Raw genomic sequence first — 24,373 nt, 5'->3', positions numbered from 1 at the left:
TTATTTGTTTTTTGGGGTGCTGTGTTGGTAAGTTCTTTATAGATTTTGGTTACTAACCCTTTATCCAATATGTCATTTGCAAATATCTTCTTCTATTCCATTGGTTGCCTTTTAGTTTTGTTGATTATTTCCTTTACTGTGCAGAAAATAATAAAAGAAAAGAAAAGAAAAGAAAATCTATACCAAGTCATGTACACAAATGTTCATAGTAACTTTTATTTTACTAGCCAAAAACTGAAAACAACCCAGAAGTCCATCAACAGGTGAATAGACAAACAAACCGTGATCTATCACCTGATGGAATATTACTCAGCAATAAAAAGGAATGAATTATAAATACATGCACTGACATGTATAAATCTCAAAATAATAATGTGGAGGGAAAGAAGCCAGATAACAATGAATACATAGTTTATGATCCTGTTTATAAGCAAATTGTTGAATGTAAGCTAATCTATAGGGATATCAATCAGATCAGGGGTTGCCTGGGAATGAGAATGTGCTTGCAAATGGCAAGAAAGGAGTGATTACAGAGGGGCTCGAAGACACTTTTGGGGATGAGGAGCACTCCTTGTCTTGATTGTGGTGATGGTTCAAATTATAATCAAAACTTATCAAATCATTTGCTCTACATGTATGCGTTCATTGTACATCAGTTATACCTGAATTAAGCTAGAGGAGGTGTGTGTGGAAGGAGAAGAAGGGAGAGGGGGTGAATGAGTGAGATGGAGAGAGGGAGGGAGAGGGTATGAATGGGATATCAGACAAAATGGTAGAAAGACAAAGTTAAAGGGAAGAGAGAAGATGAGAAAGAGATAAAAGAGAGACAAAGCAGGGCGCCTGGGTGGCTCAGTCGGTTAAGCATCTTACTTTGGTTCAGGTCATGATCTTGTGGTCCGTGAGTTCGAGCCCCGTGTCAGGCTCTGTGCTGACCGCTCAGAGCCTGGAGCCTGTTTCTGGTTCTGTGTCTCCCTCTCTCTCTGACCCTCCCCCATTCATGCTCTGTCTCTCTCTGTCTCAAAAATAAACGTTAAAAAAATTTTTTTTAAAAGAGAGACAAAGCAGTGGCACCTGGGTGGCTCACTCGGTTAAGTGTCCAACTCTTGATTTTGGCTCAGGTCTTGGTCTCGTGCTTCATGGGTTCCAGCCCCACATCGGGCTCTGTACTGACAGTGAGAGCCTACTTGGGATTCTCTCTCTCCCTCTCTCTCTGCTCCGCCCACTCATTCTGTCTCTCTCTCAAAAATAAATAAATGAACTTAAAATTTGTTTAAAAAAAGAGGGACAAGGGAAAGGAAAAGAAGGAGTAAGAGAAAATTATGTCGAGAGAGATATAGGAGGCAAGCCTCTGTGGCTTTGGCCATCTCCGTCCCCGGAGTCCCATGTAGCAGATCAGACCATTCTCATGCCCTCTCCTTGCCCTTGCAGGTCACCATCCACCTGCGGAAGAAGGAGGGAGACTACGAGGTTCAGCAACAGAGCCTGGGCTATTACCTGCCACACCTAGACCTGAAGTTGCAGTGAGCTCTGCCTGCGGCTCCAAGGGAGCTTGGCTGGAATAGAAATAAACCACATTGGTCAGACACAGCCTCTGAGCCCTTCTTGACTTGGCCCCTAACTAGTTCCCAGGGGACAAAGATGAAAGGTTTCCCCTTTCACTAAGTCCTCAAAGGGCAACTGCAACCCTGTCTTTTGGTTTTATGCCATTTTGTCCCTCAAGGGCACTAGAACTGGCAAAAAAAAAAAAAAAAAAAAAAAAATTCACAGACACTGTCATTGTATAAAATCAACATCCCACCTCAGTGTGAGGTTTCTCTTCCTAGAAACCTGGGAGCACACCTCCCCTTGCCTCTGTGCCAGCCATCACTGCCATCTCTGTTCCTCCATCTTGCCCCACCCCCAAAGTTCCCCTTACACCGCCTCATTCCCTGAAGCTCAGGTGCACCAGGACTTCCATACCAGTCTACCTCAGGGGCTCCTCTCCCATCATGGGTCCCCCATGATGGGAAATGGTCCAAGAAGGAAACGAGCGAGTCATAAATGACTCCATGATCAACTTTGGGACTTGGAGCTGGGATCACTAGGTATCCAGAAAGCCTCAGTCCCCAGAGTAATACCAAGACTGGAGAGAGATACTGGGTCTGCTTTGGATCTAAAGACAAATAAAGCTCATTGGGGAAAAAAATCTAAAGACAAAGCCAGACAGTCTTTCTTCATCCAACAAGATAGAGCAGGGGCTCCCCAGGAAGCAGCCTAGAGTGACGCAGGGTCAGGGAGCTATGCTGTCCTGCCTTGGGTTCGTGGGAACAGATGGCCCAATCTCTACGCAGTTTGCAGACGATCACGGCTGAAGACACAAGGGCTGAGAAGTAACAGTGATACCACCATTCGTACTTACTTGGTGTGAGGTTCACATCCTCAGTCCCAAGCAGTCTCTGAGAATGTCTTCTCTGGAGATTATAATAATAATAACAAGAGTATTGTTACTGACTACTTAATATCTACTAAGCAACATGACTGGCAAGCTCTGCGTGCACGATCTCACTTAAACTCACCATCCTTGACAGCTGCACTCCCATTTTATAGCTAATGATATGGACACTTGGAAAGACTAAGCAGCGAGGAAGGAAAAAATTACTAAGAACCTAAATTAAACACTTCACCACACTATCTTTCAAAGAAAAAGATAAAAGCACTTTCTGAAATACAGACAGACTCAACGTTGACCTGCCACAGGCCTTCAGTGATAGAACCAGTAGAGAATGTTCATCAGGAAGCAGAAATGTGAACCCAGAAAAATGTAACAAGAGTCATGAGGAAAGGAGAGAAAATCAGTGTATCTAAATCAGTTATTTTTTTAAATTTTTTAATGTTTATTTTTGAGAAAGAGAGAGAGAGAGAGAGAGACATAGCATGAGTGGGGGAGGGGCAGACAGTGAGGGAGACATAGAATCTGAAGCAGGCTCCAGGCTCTAAGCTGTCGGCACAGAGCCCGACACAGGTCTCGAACTCACAAGCAGCAAGATCATGACCTGGGCCGAAGTCAGATGCTCAACTGACTGAGCCCCCACCCAGGTCCCTCAAGATTCAATCTTAAAATAACTCCTTTTTAGGGAAGATAGAAATACTACAAATATTCTGTTATTTTCTATCAATTCATTCTCAGAAATTGATGAGTCCATGAGACAAAATAAGTAATGATGGAAGGGATTTGAATATTGCCACAGGTTAGTTGGGCAGACAATTAAATCCCAACAAGCAGTGGCTCACTGATAGAGTAAAGATGCTGAGAACAGTCCCTCTTGACATCATGATCCCCAAAATGGCACATCAATTTTCATGGATCAAATTTTCAACACGTACAGGTATTTAAAAAATGGGAAGTCTCTTATTTCTTCTTTCTGTTGACCTCTGAGTTCACATGCAACAAAGAACAGAAAAATAGAGACCTACAGACATATCTTCTTTGAGAGCATAGATATAACAGCTTTAATGAAATATTATGTTGGAATTTGTTGGAATATTACACAAAATTAACTAGGCAGGTTTTACTCTGTGAGGCCAAAACACTAAATAATCCCGTGACTTTGATAACTCGGTTGACTTGAAAATACAAATAAATGACACAGTAAAGAAAGTAAAGGAAGACAAGAGTACAATACAGAAAGGAAAGATCTCCTTTCTCCCCTCACCGGAAACCCAATCTCGCAGCTCAAAAAAAATCGCTGTCTCCATTGTGTCACACAATACAATTTAATACAAGGAAAGTATTGGTACATACTTAAGTTTCAGGGGCTCAGAGCACGAAGACACAATGGACACTGCAAAGAGACATTAATAAAGTGCTGTGCTGCATTCCATCTACACAGGGCTCTCCTTTTCTTCGTGGTGTTTTTCGAGATGTCCTTCTTGGCCCCTCACTTTTTCTGCCTCGCTAGCGAGTCTGTCTATAGCCAGTGCTGTAGCCAGCCTTTCTCTTGCCGCCTTCACTTTCTTTTCTTGTTTCTTGATATCCTCCTCAGTCACCAGAAATTGTTTGCACGTGAGCTGCGGGATACCCAGACCAGCTTCTGGAATCATCTTGGCCAAATCCGAAGAGCTGGCAAGGATGGGCATGGGGCTCGAGTTCGGGCCACCTGCAAGAACACCTGGCAGATAGCCACCTGTGCACTGAGGTGCGAGTTTTTGCAAGGCTTTGGCAAGGTCCAAAGTGCTTAATGGTTCCCCTGTGCTGCTGCAGGCCTGGAGACCTTGCAGTCTCTTTTGCCAGCACACCTGTTGGGGCTTGTCCAAGGTTCCCTCCCAGTGATGGCATCTGACCTCGTTGCCAGGATGGGCTGTGATTCTGGTAACTGGCGTCTTAAATACATAACTGGACATCCTCAAAGGGATTGAGACACTTAAGCGAGACTTCAGTTTGGATTGGTTTCCACAATCATGTTGCTTCCTCTGTGAAGTCTTGACCATCATACTTCTTTTCCTTTTGCCCTATAAAAATAAGTCATGATATTGGATTAAAATGATAAATGAGGCCTGCCTTCTTAGGAGCATTCTATTTGGTATCTTGTACATCCACCTTCCTTCTCTACCTTTGGGGATAGGTCTGACTTGTGTCCTGGGACATCATCAAATAAATTTGTGTCAGAACCAGAAAGTTCAAGGTTAAAACTCAGGATCTACTCCAGATCGTTTCTCCTCCATGGTTTTGTAAGATGCTCTCTGTTACGATTTATTCTCACTTGTGCTTGTCACTCTCAACCACACAATTCCTGGCCCTCCCTCTCTGGACACACAGTTACTTAGTCTTTCTCTAAGTCTCCAACCCCACCATCCTTCTGTGTTATGTGACTATTCATTTGGTCACCCATGGACCTCTTTGTTTTCATAGCTCCTTCAGAGCTTAAACCAATAATGAAATTATCATCTGCCCCATTCTTAGCAACTCGCTCCTATATCCCAGACATTTACGTCAACTGAAATGGTCATGACCAAAAATAAATAATTCAGAAAACATATTCACCCACCATAAATTCCTCATTTTCAGTTTTCACTCAAACACTCATACAATAGTTACCTGTCCCTCAAGATCGGAAGTGATGCCAGATCACCGTATCTTCACCTTACTTTCTCCCCTATCCCTATCACTCCTGGATTCCATGGTCTATGATCTCAATAATTCCCTTGGAATAATCCAGAATTCTTTAACACTTGTCATATCTGCCTTATAAAACTTCGAATCTGAAAGACCCTGTTTATCTGCTATGCTAGATACTGCTGGTCTTATAACTACTGAGAAGAGCACACATATTTTGGTACCACTATAAATCCAAAATCACCTGCCTCCCCTGCGAAGCATCCGTAATGTCTGGAAATTTTACTTTATTTTCATGTGTTGGCATTTTTATTCCCTGTTTTTTCACAAGGCTTGTTTCAAACATTCCCTACTTTTCTTTCTGCTTCATACCTATTTAAGATCCCCTAACTTGCCTGATATTTCGATAAGGCTCTTTCTATTCCTTCCCCTTTGTTGTGAGCTGCTGAGAAAAGGCCCTCTACATCATGTGCCTCTGGAGCCTCATCTTCAAGAAACTTCTCAGACTACCCCCACCCTTGTGTGTGCCCTCACCATTCTGTGGGTTTTGCCTTGGTAAGGTCACAATGACTCCTTTGTTACTAGACCCAGTAGGAACTTTTCAGTGTTCATATGACATGATCTTTAAGTGGAAAACTTTTAAGTATGTTTGCAGCAACTTACATACGGGACTCCTATTTCACAGCTGTGAGTCATTTACAATGTAAATATAGAGCAGGTACATCCAATAAAACTCAATTTACAAACCGAGGTTGTGTTGTGAGTGGAAAGTGCAAACTGGATTTCTGATAGCACACAAAAATACGTCAACTATCTCTATTAATTTCTACACTGATTGCATGCACAGATGAAAATATCTTGGCGATAATGTTTTAAAATATGCTATTAAGATTAGTTTCACGTGTTTATTTTTAGCTTTTTAAAGGTGGCTGCTAAATAAAAATTTCAAGTCCGTAGTAAAGAGTGCTTAACGGTCCTACTGACAGCACTTTTTAAGCCATGTGTAAAAATAAAGCCCAGAGCAAAATATCTGGGAAAAATTTTCCCAAGGAGAGGGGTCTACCTTGACCCCACAGCAAGATGCAGAACACACACACACACACACACCGAAGCAGACATCGGCCCCAGAATACCACCACTATTTCTCAAATGCCATGAGGTTTCCCTCCCACACAGTCCAAACTGGACTTGATCTCAAGAGAGACGTTGGAAGTTTACATAATTTACCAATTAGGAAGAGCCAAACCAGAGACTAAGCGTCAAGACTTTTTGTGACTTGTCCATCCTTGGCTTCTCTTATAAATTCAATAGGTTTGGAAATATTTTTCAGGGAGGGTCATTTTTAAAAACACACAGTAAATGTAAATAATAATTACTGTAGCCAATACTTGAAAATAAGAGGCTAGAATGCGAATATCATTAATATCAAATCACTACTGGGTTTGTGAGTCAGGGAACAGACAAGATTGGATTGACTTGGGCTCATTAGGCTGATGCTGATTGCGTTTGTTGACACAGAGAAGAAAACTTATAGTGTGCACAGTTAGCAGGGTCCAAGAAGCCCCAGTAATTCCTGGGTAGAATCAGAGAAGAGGACACAGGACAGAACAGGTATCTTAGGGTGTGATTTTGCTTGGGAATATCAGTAGGATGCTGTGTGTGACATAGGTGATGCATTCATCAATGTTGCTCGTTCATTTACCCATCGTTTGTTATTGAGTACTTTCTACATACATCAAGGCACTTGTTCCTGCCCTCTCGAGCTTACAGTCAGTGCCAGAAGAATTTATAAATGTTATGTATGATATACAGATATAGCACTTGAGATATGGCAGGTGTTCCAAGCATTTTTCAAACATTAACTCCTTTAATGGTCTCTATGACCTTACAAAGTAGGTACACGTGTTATCATGCCAGTGACAGATGGAGAAACTGAGACACAGATAAGGCAAGCCACTTGCCCAAGGTTGAAGATGTAGTAAACGGTAGAGCTGGAACCCAGGCCTGTCCTGAGAGGTATTCTGTGCCATGTCCCCTTCTTGTAATTCTCATCTCTGAGTTTATATATCAGACACACGGGCCACACGCCCACAGGTGTTGCAAATATTATCTTATATATCCCTGGTGATGTCAACAGGAAGTAGTTACCAGCATGAACCCCATCGTTGTTTGTTTGTTTTTTTTTAAGTTTATTTATTTTTGAGAGACAGACAGAGCGTGAGCTGGGGAGGAGCAGAGAGAGAGGGAGACACAGAATTGGAAGCAGGCCCCAGGCTCTGGGTAAGGCAGGAAATGAGGGGAAGGGATGCCTTCCTGGGCAGGAGCAGGCTGTTAGGTATAGGAAACCTGGCAATCCATCAGGTTCATACCCCAGGTCATGGCTGGCAGGATGGAAAGGTGAGTTCTCCATACCAAGCACCTCTACCCACATGTTCATCCCAACTCTCAAGGTGCCATCTTGTTCCCTCCCTGGCTGGAAGGTCTATGCAGATGCTTCTCTGTGTTGGGTCTTGGGAGCAGAACTGGTGGGCCCCATTTCCTCCTGTGGTGGTGTTCACGCAGGACACTGAAACCTCCTTCCAGTAAAAGCTTTCAGGATTAAAATAGGTACCAGTGGAAACAGGCATTCAGGTTTTATCTCCTAAATCTCTATCACATTTTTAGGCTTTTGAACAGTAAACCACTCAGATACATTATATGTTTACTCATTCAGATCTTAGAAAACAAACTGTTTTACTTCTATCAAGAGATTTTCTCCTCTCCTTTTAAGAGTCCCTGTCTACAATTACCCTCGGCCATCAAGACTCACAGATAAGTGCTCTGTCTTGGATTAAGGGCTGTCCTCAAGGATTTTCCTACTAAATTTAGCCATGTTATCCATCTTTGAGTACATGGCAAGCATATCTTCTATTGCTTCAGTCACTCCTCTAGCCTGGAAAGCTCATTTCCTAAGAACTTTTCAGCCCACCCTTCATTTACTTTCCATGTTTTTTTTTTTTTAATTTTTTTTTTAACGTTTATTTATTTTTGAGACAGAGAGAGACAGAGCATGAACGGGGGAGGGTCAGAGAGAGGGAGACACAGAATCTGAAACAGGCTCCAGGCTCTGAGCTGTCAGCACAGAGCCCGACGCGGGGCTCGAACTCACGGACCGCGAGATCATGACCTGAGCCGAAGTCGGCCGCTCAACCGACTGAGCCACCCAGGCGCCCCCTCCATGTTTTGTTTCATCAACTGACAGTATAAACATTCATATTCGGGTAAAATATCTAAGTTATGCACGCTTTATCTATAAACTATTTAGAAAAGTTTTTAAATTTAAATTTTAGCTTCAAAACTTTTTTCTGAACTCAGACATTAGCCACATTTTAAAAGACATAAATATATTCTCCTTAAACAATTTTAATCATTTTACAACTTATTTGAATGCTAACTTTATCAAATACTAAACTTCCATATATACAAGGGATTGTTTCTGGAACCTCCATATCCCTCTTCAATTTGATGGGGTTTTTCCTCCCACAACAAACTTTAGAGAATCTTTTGGTGTATTATTTTTCCATATCCTCCTTTGTGGTTCATACCCCCCACCCCCAGAAAAGTTCTTCTCTTTGAAATATTTTGCTTCCTTGTGAATTTGAGAACATCTCCACCATCCAAAAGTTATATTATGGTTCTATTCTAACTTTATTACATTGAATCAAATATTTGGGGTGAAAATGAGCTCTTTACAATATTGTGACCATTGATAAATACAGTATATTTGTATTTAATCATTGATTTTATTTCCTTTTTAATATTTTATCATTTTTTAAATTATCCATCACATTTGTTTTAGAATGTATAGATGTTATTATTGTCATTATTACCTTATTTCTGATTGCTTTGAGTTTATTTTCCTCTTTAAAATTTCTTGAGGGGCGCCTGGGTGGCTAAGTCAGTTGCGCGTCCGACTTCAGCTCAGGTCATGATCTCACAGTCCGGGAGTTCAAGCCCCGCGTCGGGCTCTGTGCTGACAGCTCAGAGCCTGGAGCCTGCTTCGGATTCTGCACCTCCCTCTCTCTCTGCCTCTCCCCCACTCACACTCTGTCTCTGTCTCAAAAATAAATAAAAACATTTTTAAAAATTAAAACAAAAAAAATTTAAAATGAAATTTCTTGAGGTGGGAGCCTAGATTATTGATTTCAGACATTTCCTCTTTCCTTTTTTCCCCCTAATGTTTACCCATTTTTGAGAAAGAGAGAGAGAGCACGAACAGGAGAGGGGCAGAGAGAGAGGAGGACAGAAGATCCGAAATGGGCTCTGCCCTGACAGCAGAGAGCCTGATGTAGGGCTCAAACCCAGGAACCATGGGACCATGACCTGAGCTGAAGTCAGATGTTCAACAGACTGAGCCTCCCAGATGCCCCACACCACATTTTCTTTATTCTTTCATCCAACAATGTACAATTAGGTTGTTCCAACTTTGGCTATTGCAAAAACTGCTGCAGTGTGTTTTCTCAAATGTTTTCCTGGAACTTAGTGAGATTGAAAAAATCTTTTTCTTATATACATCAGCTAATGTCATGAATTACTTTCCTAAATTTCTAGAGTTTAAATATTTGCCACTTTATAGATAAATCTTGCCTAATTGTGATTTGTGTTGATATTAGTTCATTAATAATTTAAGAGTTTTCTCATCACATATTTTTCCATAACAGCTTTCTGTGTGTGTGTTCAGGGAGCTTGCGTATGATATGGGGATTCCCTAATTCTTGAATATGTAGTAGCGTTTTCTAGTAAACTTTTAGGATAGGAAGTGTCTTCCTAGGTCTGAGGCAGAGAGCAGAAAAATAATGTGATTGCTCTACTTAACTATATTCAAAGAAAACTGTAGTTTTATTTAATCATTAAAAATCTTTTTTAATGTTTATCTTTGAGAGAGACAGAGTCAGAATGCAAGTGGGTTAGGGGCAGAGAGAGAGGGAGACACAGAAGCAGAAGCAGGCTCTAGGCTCTGAGCTGTCAGCACAGAGCCCGACGCGGGGCTTGAACTCACGAGCCGCGAGATCATGACCTGAGCCGAAGTCGGACGCTCAACCGACTGAGTCACCCAGGCACCCCTTATTAAATCATTTTTTACATACTCATTGTTTATTTGTTAGAATGGCACATATTATTTTATTAGTGAAAAGAGAATTCAATAAATAATTTTAAAATAAGACGCTATTGAGAACTTCTAAGAAATATGAAAATTTTAGCAATTTGCTACCATCAATTTCTTCATTTGTTAAATGGTGAGAGAGATAATAGCATCTTCCTTACAGATTTGCTGTGAAAATACTCAGGAGTGATGTACCTAAAATGCTTATCAGGTACATTGGAAAGTAATGCTCTCTTCATTTTTCCACAAGGATGATTATAGCTTTTTTTTTAATGCTTGAAGATTGAAGTTTTCAAAATACATTCTATTGTTGCAAAGTGAATCATTTTTATAAATTCTCCTTACAGTTTGATGACCACTTTGAAATACAAATTTAGGCTTCTGGCCTTGTGTGCATGTGTGTGTGTCTGGCTATATGCCTATGTCTTAAATAATACTTAAAGCCTTGTAATGAAAAGCTACCCTCCTCATTCTTTTCTGACTCCCAGAAACAACTTCTTTAGTTTTCTGGTTGTACCTCTGTATTTCTAAATGAGCTCCTTATACAGTGGTTTCATTTTTCAGCTTTTGACTTTTTCTAATTACTTATCTGAAAAATAGCATGTAGTTCTCTTACATATCTTAGGACACAATCCCCTTGTCCGATACAATTATTTAATGAATTAATACAAACCAAAATTCAACGTCTGTTGTTTTATCACATAAATGTTTAGCACTTTATGACATGTGAATCCTATCCATTGATATGCCATGTAGGATAATATGAAGACATTTCTTGTTTTTTCTTTTGACCTTAAATTTTTTTTAAAGTTCATTCATTTTTGAGAGACAGAGTGCAAGCGGGGAAGGGGCAGAGAGAGAGGGAAACACAGAATCTGAAGCAGGCTCCAGGCTCTACGCTGTCAGCACAGAGCCCAACGCAGGACTCTAGAACCCACCGTCCGTGAGATTGTGAGATCATGACCTGAGCTGAAGACAGACCCTTAACCGCCTGAGCCACCAAAACATCCCAATCTTTTGACGTTTTAAATGGTAAAATTCTCATTTCCTTTTCTTTTTTTCCTATCAATTCATCACTGGTTTATCCCTCTTCACCAGAAATTTAAGTCTCTTTTCAGTAGATCCAGATGCATGAGACGGTTTATCCATTTCTGTTGTTGCTTGGGGACATCCCTATTAGGCTTGAGCATATTACCTACGTGTTGGCGTTATTACTGAGGATGACCATTATACACAATGCTTGCTAGCTAAAATGTAACACGGGGATTTCTGGTCTACTGCACGTAGGCTTGGGAGGGGCGTGGGTCTCTTGGAATGTCCTGGGCCTGCGTAACCGGCCAGGGCCAGCCTTCCCAGGTGTTTTTGCAGTCCTTGCGGAATTCCGGAATTCCGTTATCTATACATTGTATACAAAGTTTAACAAAACAGTAGGACACATAACCCTTGCTGCTTATCTCTGATTTGATTTGTCTCTTGGGATTGTTCACCTTCAAGTCGTGCATCTTTTTAGCATGCCTGAAATGTTACACGCCCTCTGTACACAACAAGCCAGCCGAGATTTGTGATTGGCCTGACTCTGCAATAAATGAGAATACAAGTGAGGCGAACAGGATCTTGGTCTTCGTCTGCGAACGTTGACCTCCATGCCTTCTCCTCTTCCTTAGCAAACCGTGGAGTAATCTTTCATCCATCGGCGCAGGGTTTGCTGGCCATTCCCAGCATATATGCATATACACACTATATCTATAAAAATGGAAGAGAAGAGGACGTCTATCTCTGGGCAAAGGACTGAGAGACCGTGCTGGGAGTGAGGGTATTTTACTGCCTTGTGAATGTATGACCTAGTACCCTCCCTGTCCCCTCAAAATTCTTAAAATGGCGCTAAGGTAAGTTGTAGAGAAACGAATATACGTATGGTCTCATTTTTAAATAAACACAGCAAACATGTACAAAAAATTAAAAGCCCTAAATATGGGCACGTCGTTCTACAGCGTTATGTGAGGCTGTGTGAACCTGCAGAAAGGACTGCAGAAAAGTTGTTTCTTGGGCAGCCTCCTGCTAGTACGGTCTAGGCACCCACGGGAAGCCCCGCCTCCAGCCCCGCCCCTGGAACTGATTTCCTCCCACTGTCCCGCCCACCCGCCGAGCCTATTCCAGCCACACCCCTGCCCCGGGAATTGGTTTCCCTCGGCTACAACCCCGCCCACAGCCACGCCCCGGAACCAGTCTCCGCCCACCTCCCCGCCCGCCGTCACCCCGTTCCCGCCCACAGCCCCACCCACGGACCTGAACTCGGCCCGTCTGCCTGGCGCCGCCCACAGCCCGCCCCTAGGACTGGTCTCCGTCCCTGGTGCTGACGCAGCCCAGGGCCGTGGGGCCCTCCCTCAGAGAGCTAGAAACCCTCGCCCCAGGCTGGGGTGCGCGGCCGCGGCCCCCGCCCGCCCCCACCCGGAGCCCCTAAACGCCCGTCTCCGCCGCGGCTCGACAGAGACCGGAACTGGGGCGAGAGGCGGCCAGCCCGAGACCGGAAGCGGAAGCGTGGGGCGCTGCCGTGGAAGGAGCCTGCGGGGCTGGCTGCGTGGGGTGCGCCGTCTTCTTCGCGCGGGACCGGCTTCACGTGGTATGTTTGGCCTCAGCGCAACGGGCCGGACTCGGTGCGCGGCGGGCAGTCCGGAGGGTCCGGTAGGCGCCCAGGGAGGGGCGAGGGCCGCGGGCATTCCCGGTCACGGGCTCTGGCGTCCCCGCGTCCCCCCGTGTGTAACCGGAGCCCCGTTTCCTCCCTGGGCTGTTGCCTCCGGTCAGTCCCAGGCTGCGGTTCCTCCCGACTCCGGGCGCCGCTGCCTCCTCCTTTGAGGGGTGATTTCCACCTCCCCCAGAGGACTTTCAGCAATGTCTGGAGGCATTGTTTGGGTTGTACAAATGGGGGTGTGGGGAGGCCAGGGATGCTGCTGAGCATCCCACAGTGCACGGAACAGCCCCCCACAGCGAAGCGTTATCAACAGTGCCGGGGTCGGGAGATCTGCTCTAGGGCCTTAAAAGCTCTGAAGTCCTGATCAAAGTCAGCTGAGTCGCTTCTCGGCGCCCTTAAGTAACAAGCCCGTGTTTAAAGTGTCTGGAGTCACCGTAAAATCTTGATCCAGCCAGATGAGTTGAGCAAGTCACATGCACACCCAGCATGACACTGCTTTCTCCCACTTGGGGTGCAGATGGCTACGTGGAAATCAGGTAAATCCAGTCACGGCCAACGTTGACACTTTAAGTAAATGAAAACGAAACAAAGATGAATGGGTGGTCTTTCTATCCAAGAACGATTACTTCCTATCAAAAGGCCTCAAAAGCGGTCTTCGTGCCTTCTCCCCGCCCCCCCCCCCCCCAGTCTGTGTTAAAACCAGCTTCGAGATCCCACCAGCCTTGAAGTGTGCCATCCTCCCTGATCCGTGGGTTTCTGTGTGACCAGGTGAGCACCGCAAGGACCTTGTCACAACAGGTGCCAGCAACCTCCGCTATGCAGAGGAGAGCTCTTAGTGGGTTTTCATGCTGCTCTGGTTGTAAACGCAAAGAGCCACTAAGAGGGAGGGTATCCTAAGAAAAATTATTTGTCTGTTTGATAGATTACGTTCAAAGGAAGGATACTGAGGTGCGTGTGGTTATGTGTGTGGAAATAAGGCAGTAAATGCACTTATATGCAAATAAGTACACATTAAACAAATATGTAAATGAGTGTAACCGTAGAGAAATGCAGACTTTCTTGCATTCCATAATACTAGAAATTTCAGGATTTTATATAGAAACATAAATATATACATTTTTTACATGTACATTAAGGTTACAAGACATCCCACTAAAGATAAGCAGGACTACTCAGCCACAGTCCTTAGACCCATTCGGTTTGACCTCTCAAGCCCTACAAATCCTCCACAGAGGTTCAAAATATAGGCACATGGTGGGGTGGGGGGGAGTGCTTAGGACTTCTTTCTGTTAGTAATTAATTTAAAACCGAATTGACCGGCAACAAGATGTATTTTGAAGAAGTGATTTTCATTTCTTTATTTACTTAATGAGATTTACAATTATTTGGGGGAATATACAGCAACTTGTAGGTCGCAGGTTAGGGCACTAGTTTCCACAAAGATTACCCTCTCTACCTTGCCTTTTGGTGGACAAGGAATTAACTTTATTTCTTCAAACTTCTCTGAGATAACAGTCTGGCGATTCGCATCGTAGAGGATTCTGTTAAGTAATCTGTTTAATTGTTAGGTTTTACTAATTACATGTATGTGTGCGTGTCCCTTTTTTGTTCTCGCTTTCCTGTAATGTTCTGGAGGGGGGATGTTTATTTGTCACGCAGTAGGTATCCTTTGAGTGCACAGTTTATGGCGACCAACCATCCTTGTGTATTGGAGAGTAAGAGGATTGCCAGGACATAGGACGTTTAGTGTTCAAACCGGGACAGTTCTGGGCAAACCAGGATGGCTCAGCATCCCCGGGAGCCAGGCCCTGAGCCAGATGCATAGAGACCTGGGAGAACCAAGACCTTTTTCCATGTCCATGGAATTTACATTCTAATAGAGAATCGTGATTTTAAGTAATTAATGACCGGAGTGATGTGGGAGCTTGGCACAGAGGCCTCAGTGGCGGAAACAGGGAAGCCTTCTGGAGAAGGACGGATATTTACCTGGAGAGCTGAGGTTGGGGTCAGGTTGAACTAGCTGTAGGGTTAGCTGGAGCGAGCATGTGGGAGTGTTTTCAAGAGAGCGTTTCAGGCCAAGGGAACCGCATGAAGATAACCCCTGAGGCAGGAGAGAGCCTTGTGTGCTCCACGAGCTGGGAGGACAGGAATGGCTGGGCCGAGACAACAAAGTTGGGGGGCAGGGGGTGAGCCAGCCCAGAGCAGGGTAGGCTGGACCAGATCAGGTATTAGATTAGACTCTGTTCTAGGACCAGTGGAAAGACACTAGAGATGTGAACCCTGGGAGGATGTGAGTCACAGCTGGTCTATGCATGTGGGTTAAAATGGACTTCGGATTAAGAAGGAAGACTTGATGGGGCACCTGGGTGGCTCAGTCTTCAGGTTAAGCATTTGACTTCGGCTCAGGTCATGATCTTGCGGTTTGTGGGTTCGAGCCCTGCATCAGGCTCTGTGCTGACAGCTCAGAGCCTAGAGCCTGCTTCAGGTTCTGTGTCTCTCTCTTCTCTCTCTCTGCGCCTCCCCTGCTAGTACTCTCTCTCTCTCAAAAATAAATAAACATTAAAAAAAATTTTTTTTCAAAGAAGGAAGACTTAAGAGGCAAGACAGGGAGTGGTAAGAAGAAGTTTAGGAATAAGATGATTGTTCCCTAGGCTTGATGATGGTTGTGGAGAAAGAAAGAAATGGGAAGAAGAGACCCAGGAGCGTAGAACTGAGAAAATGTACGATGCTTTCATTCATGCTTGTATTTTGTGTGATGGGACAGGGCACGTACTATGCCCCTAGTTCCTGTCCATGCAAACCTGCAGGCTTCCCCTCACCCGAGTCCATGCTTTGCCCCCACTTTGCCACCCACAGGCCCCCTCCTCCGCATCCTGAAAGCAGTTGGGCCTGAGTGTGTCCACAGCTGCCCTGTCCATGGTGGTAGCCACTAGTCACCTGGAGCTATTTTAATTAAAACAATGGGAAGAGTTCCTTTTCTCGGTCCTACTGGCCACGTTTCAAGTGCTCAGTAGCCACACGTGGCTTGTGGCTGCCAACTGGACGGAGCAGAATTAGAGGACATTTATGTCATCACTGAAAGTCCCGTTGGGCAGCACTGATAAGTGACCCCTCATCCAGCACTGACATACATCCAGGAGCAGGAGTCACTGAATCTGTAAACTGAGCAGAGACCCCTCCTGCCTTCTTGTGAGGTTTCACCTGCCAGGAGACCTTGATGGGGGGACTCGGAGCCTAAAAGTGCCCCAGGCACCTTCTCAGTCTGCTTTTCCGCTTGGGGCCCTGGGGGTGGCTGGATCCCAGCCCTCTGACTCCTCAGCTCAGTGACTGGAACTCATCCTAACTGCAGATTGGTTCTCCGGTTGAGAGAAAGGAGACATCCTCCACCTGCAGAAGGTAAGGAGGGTCCACGGCAGTTGTCTGGGTCTGTTGGACTCACACCAAGCCTTAGGGAAGGTTTGGTGTGAGAGGCTGTATTCGTTTACTGGGGCTGCTCTCACCACTTGCCGGTACTTAGTGGCTTAAAGCAGCACAGATTTCACCTGCCGTTCTGGAAGTCAGAAGTCCGAAATGGGTCAGCAGGGCTGCATTCCTTCTGGAGGTTCTAGGGGAGACTCGGTGTCCATGTGTTTTCCATCTCGTAAAGGCCTCCTGCATTCCGTGGCTTGTGGTTCCTTCCTTCACTTAAAGCCAGTGGGTAGCATCCTCAGATCTCTCTCTCTCTCTCTCTCTCTCTCTCTCTCTCTCTCTCTCTCTGACTCCTGCTTGCATCACCAACACCTTCTTCTCTGACCTGACCTTCTTACCTCCCTCTGGTAAGGACTCTTGTGATGACATTGGGCTCACCTGGATACTCTCCCCATCGCAGGATCCTTACTTTAATCACATCTGCACAATCCCTTTTGCTATGGAAACTCACATATTCACAGATTCTGAGGAGTAGAATACGGACACCTTTGGGGCACGGGCATTAATCTGTCTGCACCCAGGCCTGGGAGGCAAAAATGCCCCGCAGCTCTTTCTTTCCACCCGGCCCAACCAGACTCTTAGTGGCCAAGGTTCCCCTCCCTGCTCATACAGACCTTTATCGCTTGTATCTTTTGGGTACAGGGAAGGCACACAGAGAGACCTCAGGAAGCTGGTTTTATGGAGTGACATTTGATTCCCTAACTCCAGAGAAAAGAGGTATTCATTCCCTTTTTATAAAAAGGAAACATTCCATATACACTGCTTTGAACATTGATTTTTTTTCCCCACTTACATTTATTGGAGGGGCACCTGGGTAACACAGTCGGCTGAGTGCCGACTCTTGATTTTGGCTCAGGTATTATGTCACGGTTCATGGGATCGAGCCCCAAGCTCCATGTTGTCAGCACAGAGCCTGCTTGGGGTTCTCTATCTCCCTCTCTCCACACCACTCCCTGCCGCCCCACCCCCCCCCGCCAATAAATAAATAAACTTAAATTTTTTTTTTAAATATTGGAGATAAGAATCTCTATCAATACCTAGGGATCATCTCTTTCTTTTTTGGCTGCATGTTTCTTCATTCTGTGGATATTCCGTAGTTTATTGCACTAATTCCCTATTGATGCTCAGTTTTATTGTTTCCAGTCCTTTGATGTTACACGTAAGGCCATTGTGAATAATCACAGCCTGCCTTTTAGTATTTGTGTATCCTTGAGATCGGTTCCTAGGAATGTGATTGGCAGGGAAAGGGTAAATGATTTTGCATTTTGCATCAAATTGACAATTTTCCTTCCGTAGGAATTGGGCCCCAGTCGCGTATGAAAGTGCCTTTTCAGACATCCTTGCCAATAAAAGATGTGGTCCACCAGGTCTTTGTCGATCTGGCAGATTAAAAATGGTGTCATCGTAGCTACAGTCTCCCATCTCTGTGGTTATGAAGATCAATGGTGATTCTGTCAAGGGTGGCGTCCTTGAAATGGTAGTGGTGGAAGCCAGAGTGTCCTGGGTTGAGGAGCCAGTGGGACGTGAGAAAATGAGACAGAGTGAAACACTTTCCCTGGGCTCACGGAGAGAGACTGGTACCAGAATGAAGACTGCCCTTACGATAGATTTATTTCACTACTAAAAACACTGCATGGGGTTTGAATGAGGCAGCGCCGTCTGCGCAAAGTGAGGGTGTGTGTATCTGTTGCCACCTAACCGATTGTCCCAAACCTCGGTGACTTAAAACGATGATGATCCTGTATCAGATCTCATGGTCTTTGTGGTTCAGGAGTTCAGGACCGCTTCGCTAGAAGGTTCTGGCTCAGGGACTTTCCTGAGTTCCTAGCGGGCTATCAGCCGGGCTGCAGCCATCTGGAGCCTGGACTGGTGCCGAGGCTTCAAGGCCAAGGCGGTTCGCTCCCAGGCGGGCACGTCAGTGGTGCTGCTGGAGGGAGGCCTCGGTTCCTCCCCAAGTTGGTCCCTCCATGGGGCTTCCCCCGGAGCAAGCGGTGCGAGAGACCAAGCGACGCTGCAGTGCCTTGGAGCAGCCAGCCTGGGAAGTCGCCCCCAAGGCACTCTTGTGACCCGGGTCAGCCCGACGCGGGCGGGTGTGGACACCAGGAGGCTTGGGTCATGGGGGCCAGTCAGGAAGCTGGTTGCCGTGGAGGGCGGAGGGGAGGGTGTGCGAGGGGTAAAGAGATGAGAGGCCTGATGGTGGGGAGCCGCACGGACTTACAGGATGTCCTGCAGGGTCAAGTCTGTTTGCATGTTGGTGACCGTGCTTCCCCAGAGGAGGCGGCATGACAGCCCTACCGCGGGGAGGTGCCCCGGACGCTGCCATGGAGCCGGCAGGTCATTGGAACCGGGCCGGGCGCAGCTCTGCTGGGCAGGGGCGCGGGCAGGGTGTGTGGATGAGGAATGTGTGAGTGAGGGGTGATGAAATCCAGGGGGGAAGCGTGAGATGAGAACAGGACGTGCCTGAGGCCTGATGAAGTAGCGGGGGCGGGGGAGAGTCCTCTGTGTGGTGAAAGAACACGTGTAAGGGGTGCCGGGGTGGCTCAGTCAGTTGAGCGTCTAACTCTCCATTTCGGCTCAGGTCACGATCTCACAGTTCGCAGGATCGAGCCCTGCATTGGGCTCTGCGCTGGGTGTGGATGCTGCTGGAGATTCTCTGTCTCCCTCTGCACCCCCGCCCCCAACTCACACTTGCCCTCTTTCTCTCTCTCTAAAAAAACAAACAAACAACAACAACAAAAAAAACACACGTAGGGAAAGAAAACATGAACAAGGACAAGGTTTGGGAGGCTGGATTCAGAGAGACCTTTCTCAGCTATTGTTTTAGGTGGCACAATAGTGTCAGGTGATGACAGGGTCGAGGGTGGCGCCCAAGGTGGAAGGGGACGAACTCGTTACACCGAGGGGTCGTCCTCACGCACCCTGACGTCACCCGTCATCTGAGGGCGGTGGGGCTGGGGGAGGCAGACTAGTATCAGCCGTCATCATCTCCAGTAACTAAAGGGTCGGACCTGGGAATGTGTTTGTGACAGCCACCTGCATGGGAAGAATGTGCCCTGAGACTCAGGGAAGCTGGGGATTTAGGTGGGGCGGCGGAGGCGTGTCCCGGTCGAACCGTTAGGACCCAAGAGGACGAGCTCTGGCTTCGCCAGCCCTGGTTCATCACCTGCTAAGTAAAGACCCAATACTGGGGACCCCACCTGCATGTTGAAGGAGGGCACAACGGGCAGGCTAAGATGGGTTGGTCCGCGGAAGCCCGCGGTGGGAGAGAGGCTGTGAAGGCTTCCTGTTGTCCCGTTTCCACCAGGGCCCGGCCTGAGCGCGCTGTGCCGACCAGAGGAGGAGCGTCCGGGGAAATTCCTGTCTGAGTCACAGGATGGCGGCCGTGGTTCTGCCCCCCACTTGTGGTAAGTCGGGGGGCCCTCAGAGTCCAGGCGTAAAGGCCCCTGCACCACGGAGCGGGAAAGGAGGGGCCGAGCGGTGAGGCCGGAGCGGAGCCAGATGCCCGGGGGTCACCGGTCCCCGATGTGGTTCTTGGGATTTGGGATTTTGGTGGTTTGAGTGTCTGTGGAGATGTCACCTGTGTGGTGAGTATGGGAGAGCCTCTGAACCGTATCTCTGATTCTTTCTATAAACTTGGAAAAATAACAGTGGTGTCCCTTGAACTTCAGTTTCTTCATCTGTGAAATGGGACTAATAATCTCTTCCTCCAGGTCAGTAAGACCCTTGGCCCTATTTCCTGGCCCTGGGTCCTGGGTGAGACCGGCCACTCTGACACGTGTCCTGTGAAAGCTGTGTGTGTGTGTGTGTCCACCCACACTGTGTGGGGTGGTCATGGGTGTGGCCGTGCGTGTGCGTGTCGGGGTGTGGTCACGTGCAGGTAGGTGGGGAAGCCCCCAGACTGGCGAGTGCTGGCATACAGAGCCGTCCTGGGCTCTCCTGACTCCTTTCTTCTTCTCCAGCTCAGCCTTCCCTGTACTCAGCCTCTCCTCGGAACGGACGCACGGAGGAGGAAGGGTTGGCTAAGGGCTTCCTGACAGGCTGGTTACCGGTGAGTCACTACTCTTTTTTCCAAGTCATTGTTCCTTTGACCAGAAGCTGAATTTGTTCTCCTCCAGTGACCCGGAGCCTCTTGGCCAAACCAGGTGTCCAGAGGGCCCCGGGTCTCCGGGCATCTGATGGAGGGTCAGGGGCCCCCCAGGCAATGTCGTGTTGGTCAACGTTTTCTACGTTGCCGAGGTTCCTCCAGGGTCACCGTCTCCATCACGTTCCGCAGAGAGGTTTTTAGGGGAGACTGAGGAAGACCTGACTGTGTCCTCAACTCAAGTACTTGGTGTCAGCTGTGGGGGAATCGCTCACCCATTTACCAGGTGTTTCTCTGATCTCCGCCATGTCCCCGGCCTATACTCAGCCCTGCAGATGGAGGGAGATCAGCTTGCAGGACTCCACAGTCTCACTGGAATAAGAGAATCACCTCTGTGTTAGGGGCACGTTCACCGTGGGAGCGGGCATAAGCAGACAGGGAGGAGCACCGCAGGCTGAGCCCAGAAGCGGTTGAGAGCAGAGCTCAGAACCCCGCCCACACATCTTGCGCTTTGGGTTCCCGGCCCCCGGTCCCATCGTCCTCTGCCCTTTTCCTGGCCACTTGGTGGGGATGGTCCTTGCCTAAGCCGTGATGTTTGTGACGGTTCAGCACTCGGTGACCTTCGAGGATGTGGCCGTGGAGTTCACCCAGGAGGAGTGGGCCCTGCTGGACCCTTCTCAGAGAACACTGTACAGAGACGTGATGCAGGAGAACTGCAGGAACCTGGCCTCGCTCGGTAAGCCTGACCTCATCCCTGCGTTTACTTAGTCCCGTAACGAGACTTTGTTTGTCGTAGACTCTGGGTCTAGAGTTCTTTCTCGTCCAGCAAGAGAGCGGGACACAGGATTAAAAATGCGAGAGAGATGGCTCATGTCCAGGAGAAGCCAAGAGCCCTGATTAAGGGTCCTTGCTCCATTTTTATTAGGATCAGAAGGCTTACAAACGTGGCAATGGACGTGCACAAGGAGACCGTGAATCTGTGAACATTAACTCATGGGCGTGAGGGAAACGGGGTCTTGAAGATATGCGGGGTTAGGGGTTTGGGTTGATACAAAACAAAGTCCTGGCACCTGGCTGAAGGTTGTTTACAGCAGATGTGAGGCCCCACCTCTGTTTACCTAAACTTGCCGAGGGGGACAAGACAGACAGAGCATGCTACCTCAGGGTCACCAAGGCACCTTTCTTTTGCTAATTAGCTCCGCTCTGGGCAACTTGGCCCAGCACTGGTCTAAAGTCCTGTTTTCCTGTTTTTACCCTTCCTTCCAGTGAAAGCAGCTTTCTGCTACAGTACTACCTTGGGGGGCGCTTCCGCCCTGAACATATAATCTTGTTTACCTCATACACCTTTGGTCTATCCTGGAGCCTTTGCCCCGCCCTCTCTATACCTATTTACCTAATCTTGTTTACCCAAACTTGGGTGTGAACATCCTATGGCTTTCTAATTCTTTCTGCCTTGTTAACCCATCGGTGCAAGCCCAGGGAATTCCTAAGCTTATTCCCCACAATATTCCCCACATTATTGTCCTTTTTTTTATTTTAAATTGAGGTGACATTCACATAACATAAAAGTCACTGTTTTAATTATTAAAAACTCCTTTAATGTTTGTTTATTTTTGAGAGAGAGAGAGAGACAGAGTGTGAGTGGGGGAGGGGCAGAGAGAGACACACACACAGAATCAGGCTCTGTGTCAGGCCCCAGGTTCTGAGCTGTCAGCACAGAGCCCGATGCGGGGCTGGAACTCACAGAACTGTGAGATCGTGACCTGAGCCAAGGACACTCAACCTACTGAGCTACCCAGGCGCCCCTGTTTTAGCTATTTTTTTTTTTTAATTTTTAAGTGTTTATTTATTTTACAGAGATTGAGAGACAGAACACAAGCAGGGGAGGGGCAGAGAGAAAGGGAGACACAGAATCCGAAGCAGGCTCCAGGCTCCGAGCTGTCAGCACAGAGCCCGACCCAGGGCTCGAACTCACAAACCGTGAGATCATGACCTGAACCGAAGTCAGATGCTTAACCGACTGAGCCACCCAGGAGCCCCTGTTTTAGCTGTTTCTAAGTGCACAATTCAGTAACTTTTGACATAGTAGTATTGTTGTGCAACCATCAACGCTATCTAATGTCAGAACATTGTCATCACCCCTCACCCCCTCCCCGGGAAGTGGCCAGGACCTGTTACCTTCCCCACAGCCCCCTGCTGCCAACCACCCATTTGCCTTCCATTTCTCTGGGTTTGCCTGCTCAGAACATTTCCTGCCAGCGGCATTGTGATCTCTTTGATCTGGCTCCTTTCAGGCAGCGGAATTAATGTTCGAAGGTCTAGCAGTGTTGCACCATTTTGTGGATTGGCCACGTCTTTAAAATTCACTCATGGGTTGATACACATTTGGGTGGTTTCCATTTACTGGCTGTTACAAACCTTGCTGCTGAGAATATTGGTGCACGGTTTGTGCAAACATGCGCTTTCGGCTTTCTTGGGTATGTGTCGGAGCGGAATGCTGGGTCATATATCAGTAGGTTTAGCTTTTTGAGGAACTGCTGAACTGTCTTCCCCAGGAGCTGCGCCAAGGTGGGAGGGTTCCGATTGCCCCACATCTGCCCCAACGTTTGTGCCTCTGATGGTAGCCGTCTTCACGGTTATGAGGCAGTATTTCTTTTCGTTGTCGCCCTGATTTGCGTTTCCCTCATGACTGATGACATTGAGCACTTTTTCATGTGTCGGCTGTTCTGGATCTTCTGTGGAGAACGTCTGTTCAAGTCCTTGGCCCGGTTTGAAATTCGGTTGCTTGTCTTTGTTCTTGGATTATACACATTCATTATATGTCGTGAATACTGGTCCCTTGTCCAGAATATGATTCGGAAATAATTTCTCCCAGTTGGTGGCGTATTTTCATTTTCTTGATAGTGTCCTTTGACACACAACAGTTTTAATTTTTTTTAAGTTTGTGTTTGAATTCCAGTTAGTTAACATACAGTGTAATATTAGTTTCAGGTGTACAGTGTATTGATTCAACACTTTCATACCACACCCGGTACTCATCACGACAAGTGTGCCTCTTAATCCCCATCCAAACCGCCCCCCGACCCACAACACACGTGCTCACCACCCTTCTGGTAACCATGAGTTTGTTCTCTGTGGTTAAGAGTCTGTTTCTTGGTTTTCCCCTCTTTCTCTCCTTGTCTCTTTTTTTCCTTTTGCTCATTTGTTTTGTTTCTTAAATTCCACGTGTGAGTAAAATCATGTTTTTCCAAAGAAGACATCCAGATGGCCAACAGACCCACGAAAAGATGCTCAGCGTCACTCACCATCAGGGAAATACAAGTCAGAACCATGATGACACACCACCTCACACCTGTCAGAATGGCTGAAACCAACGACACAAGAAACAACAGGTGTTGGGGAGGATGTGGAGAAAGGGGACCCTCGTGCGCTGATGGTGGGAAGGCAAAGTGGCGCAGCCCCCCTGGAAAACAGTTCGGAGGTTCCTTAAAAATAGAACTACCCCATAATCCAGCAATTGCTCTACTAAGCATTTACCCAGAGGATAAAAAAAAAATACTGATTTCGAAGGAGCACACACACCCCAATGTTTACAGCAGCACTATCTACAATTGCCAACTTACGGAAACAGCCCAAATGTCCAGGGACAGATGAATGGATGAAAAAGATGTGTGTGTGTGCGTGTGTGTCTACATACACACACGCGCGTGTAGACACACACGCGCGTGCGCGCGCACACACACACACACACACACACACACACACACACACAATGGAATATTACTCAGCCATAAAGAAGAATGAAATCTTGCCACTTGTAACGAAGTGGATGGAGCTAGAGAGTATTATGCTAAGTGAACTAAGTCAGAGAGAGTTTTAATTTTTATGAAGTCCAATTTA

At 46.7% G+C, this 24,373-nt stretch overlaps 3 protein-coding genes across 9 annotated transcripts in view; 2 read left to right on the top strand and 1 right to left on the bottom strand.

Annotated features, from left to right (window-relative positions):
* The window catches only part of MUC16 (mucin 16, cell surface associated), an 84,426-nt gene extending 82,839 nt beyond the window's left edge, over positions 1-1,587 (top strand). Inside the window, exon 54 of the mRNA XM_078443432.2 lies at positions 1,429-1,587. Coding sequence (XP_078299558.2) covers positions 1,429-1,524 — 96 coding nt within the window. The 3' untranslated portion in view covers positions 1,525-1,587. The remainder of the gene's footprint in view (positions 1-1,428) is intronic.
* Positions 1,588-3,734: 2,147 nt separating this feature from the next.
* Positions 3,735-5,615, bottom strand: LOC132676755 (methyl-CpG-binding domain protein 3-like 1). 2 transcript variants are annotated; one of them, XM_060628765.3, is made up of 2 exons: positions 5,488-5,615; positions 3,735-4,488 (listed from the first exon to the last, which is right to left on the bottom strand). In XM_060628765.3, the coding sequence occupies exon 2, from the start codon at positions 4,468-4,470 to the stop codon at positions 3,862-3,864; it is 609 nt and encodes a 202-aa protein (XP_060484748.3). In that variant the 5' UTR covers positions 4,471-4,488; positions 5,488-5,615; the 3' UTR covers positions 3,735-3,861. The 2 variants fall into 2 exon arrangements, with proteins under 2 accessions (XP_060484748.3, XP_060484749.3); XM_060628766.3 differs by lacking the exon at positions 5,488-5,615 and adding an exon at positions 5,075-5,454.
* A 6,908-nt stretch (positions 5,616-12,523) lies between these two features.
* LOC132677336 (uncharacterized) overlaps positions 12,524-24,373 on the top strand; it is a 99,224-nt gene continuing 87,374 nt past the window's right edge. For 2 of the 6 annotated variants that reach the window (XR_013554323.2, XM_078443447.2), the window contains exons 1-4: positions 12,533-12,855; positions 19,697-19,796; positions 20,352-20,440; positions 21,083-21,209. Coding sequence is in view for 3 of the 6 variants with exons in the window: in XM_078443447.2 (XP_078299573.1) it covers positions 19,766-19,796; positions 20,352-20,440; positions 21,083-21,209 (247 nt within the window). In the remaining 3 variants the exon portion in view is untranslated. The other 4 variants (XM_078443445.2, XM_081791539.1, XM_081791538.1 and 1 more) reach the window with 4 other exon arrangements.

The sequence above is a fragment of the Panthera onca genome, chromosome A2, assembly GCF_046562875.1.
Source record: "Panthera onca isolate mPanOnc1 chromosome A2, mPanOnc1 haplotype 2, whole genome shotgun sequence".
NCBI classification, from domain to species: domain Eukaryota; kingdom Metazoa; phylum Chordata; class Mammalia; order Carnivora; family Felidae; genus Panthera; species Panthera onca.
The sequence above is the reverse complement of the archived record's forward strand: the minus strand, read 5'-3'. Positions and strand labels throughout refer to the sequence as shown.

Excerpts from the sequence above, each read along its gene's own strand:
- LOC132676755 (XM_060628765.3), bottom strand. The coding sequence starts at position 4,470 with ATGATGGTCAAGACTTCACAGAGGAAGCAACATGATTGTGGAAACCAA.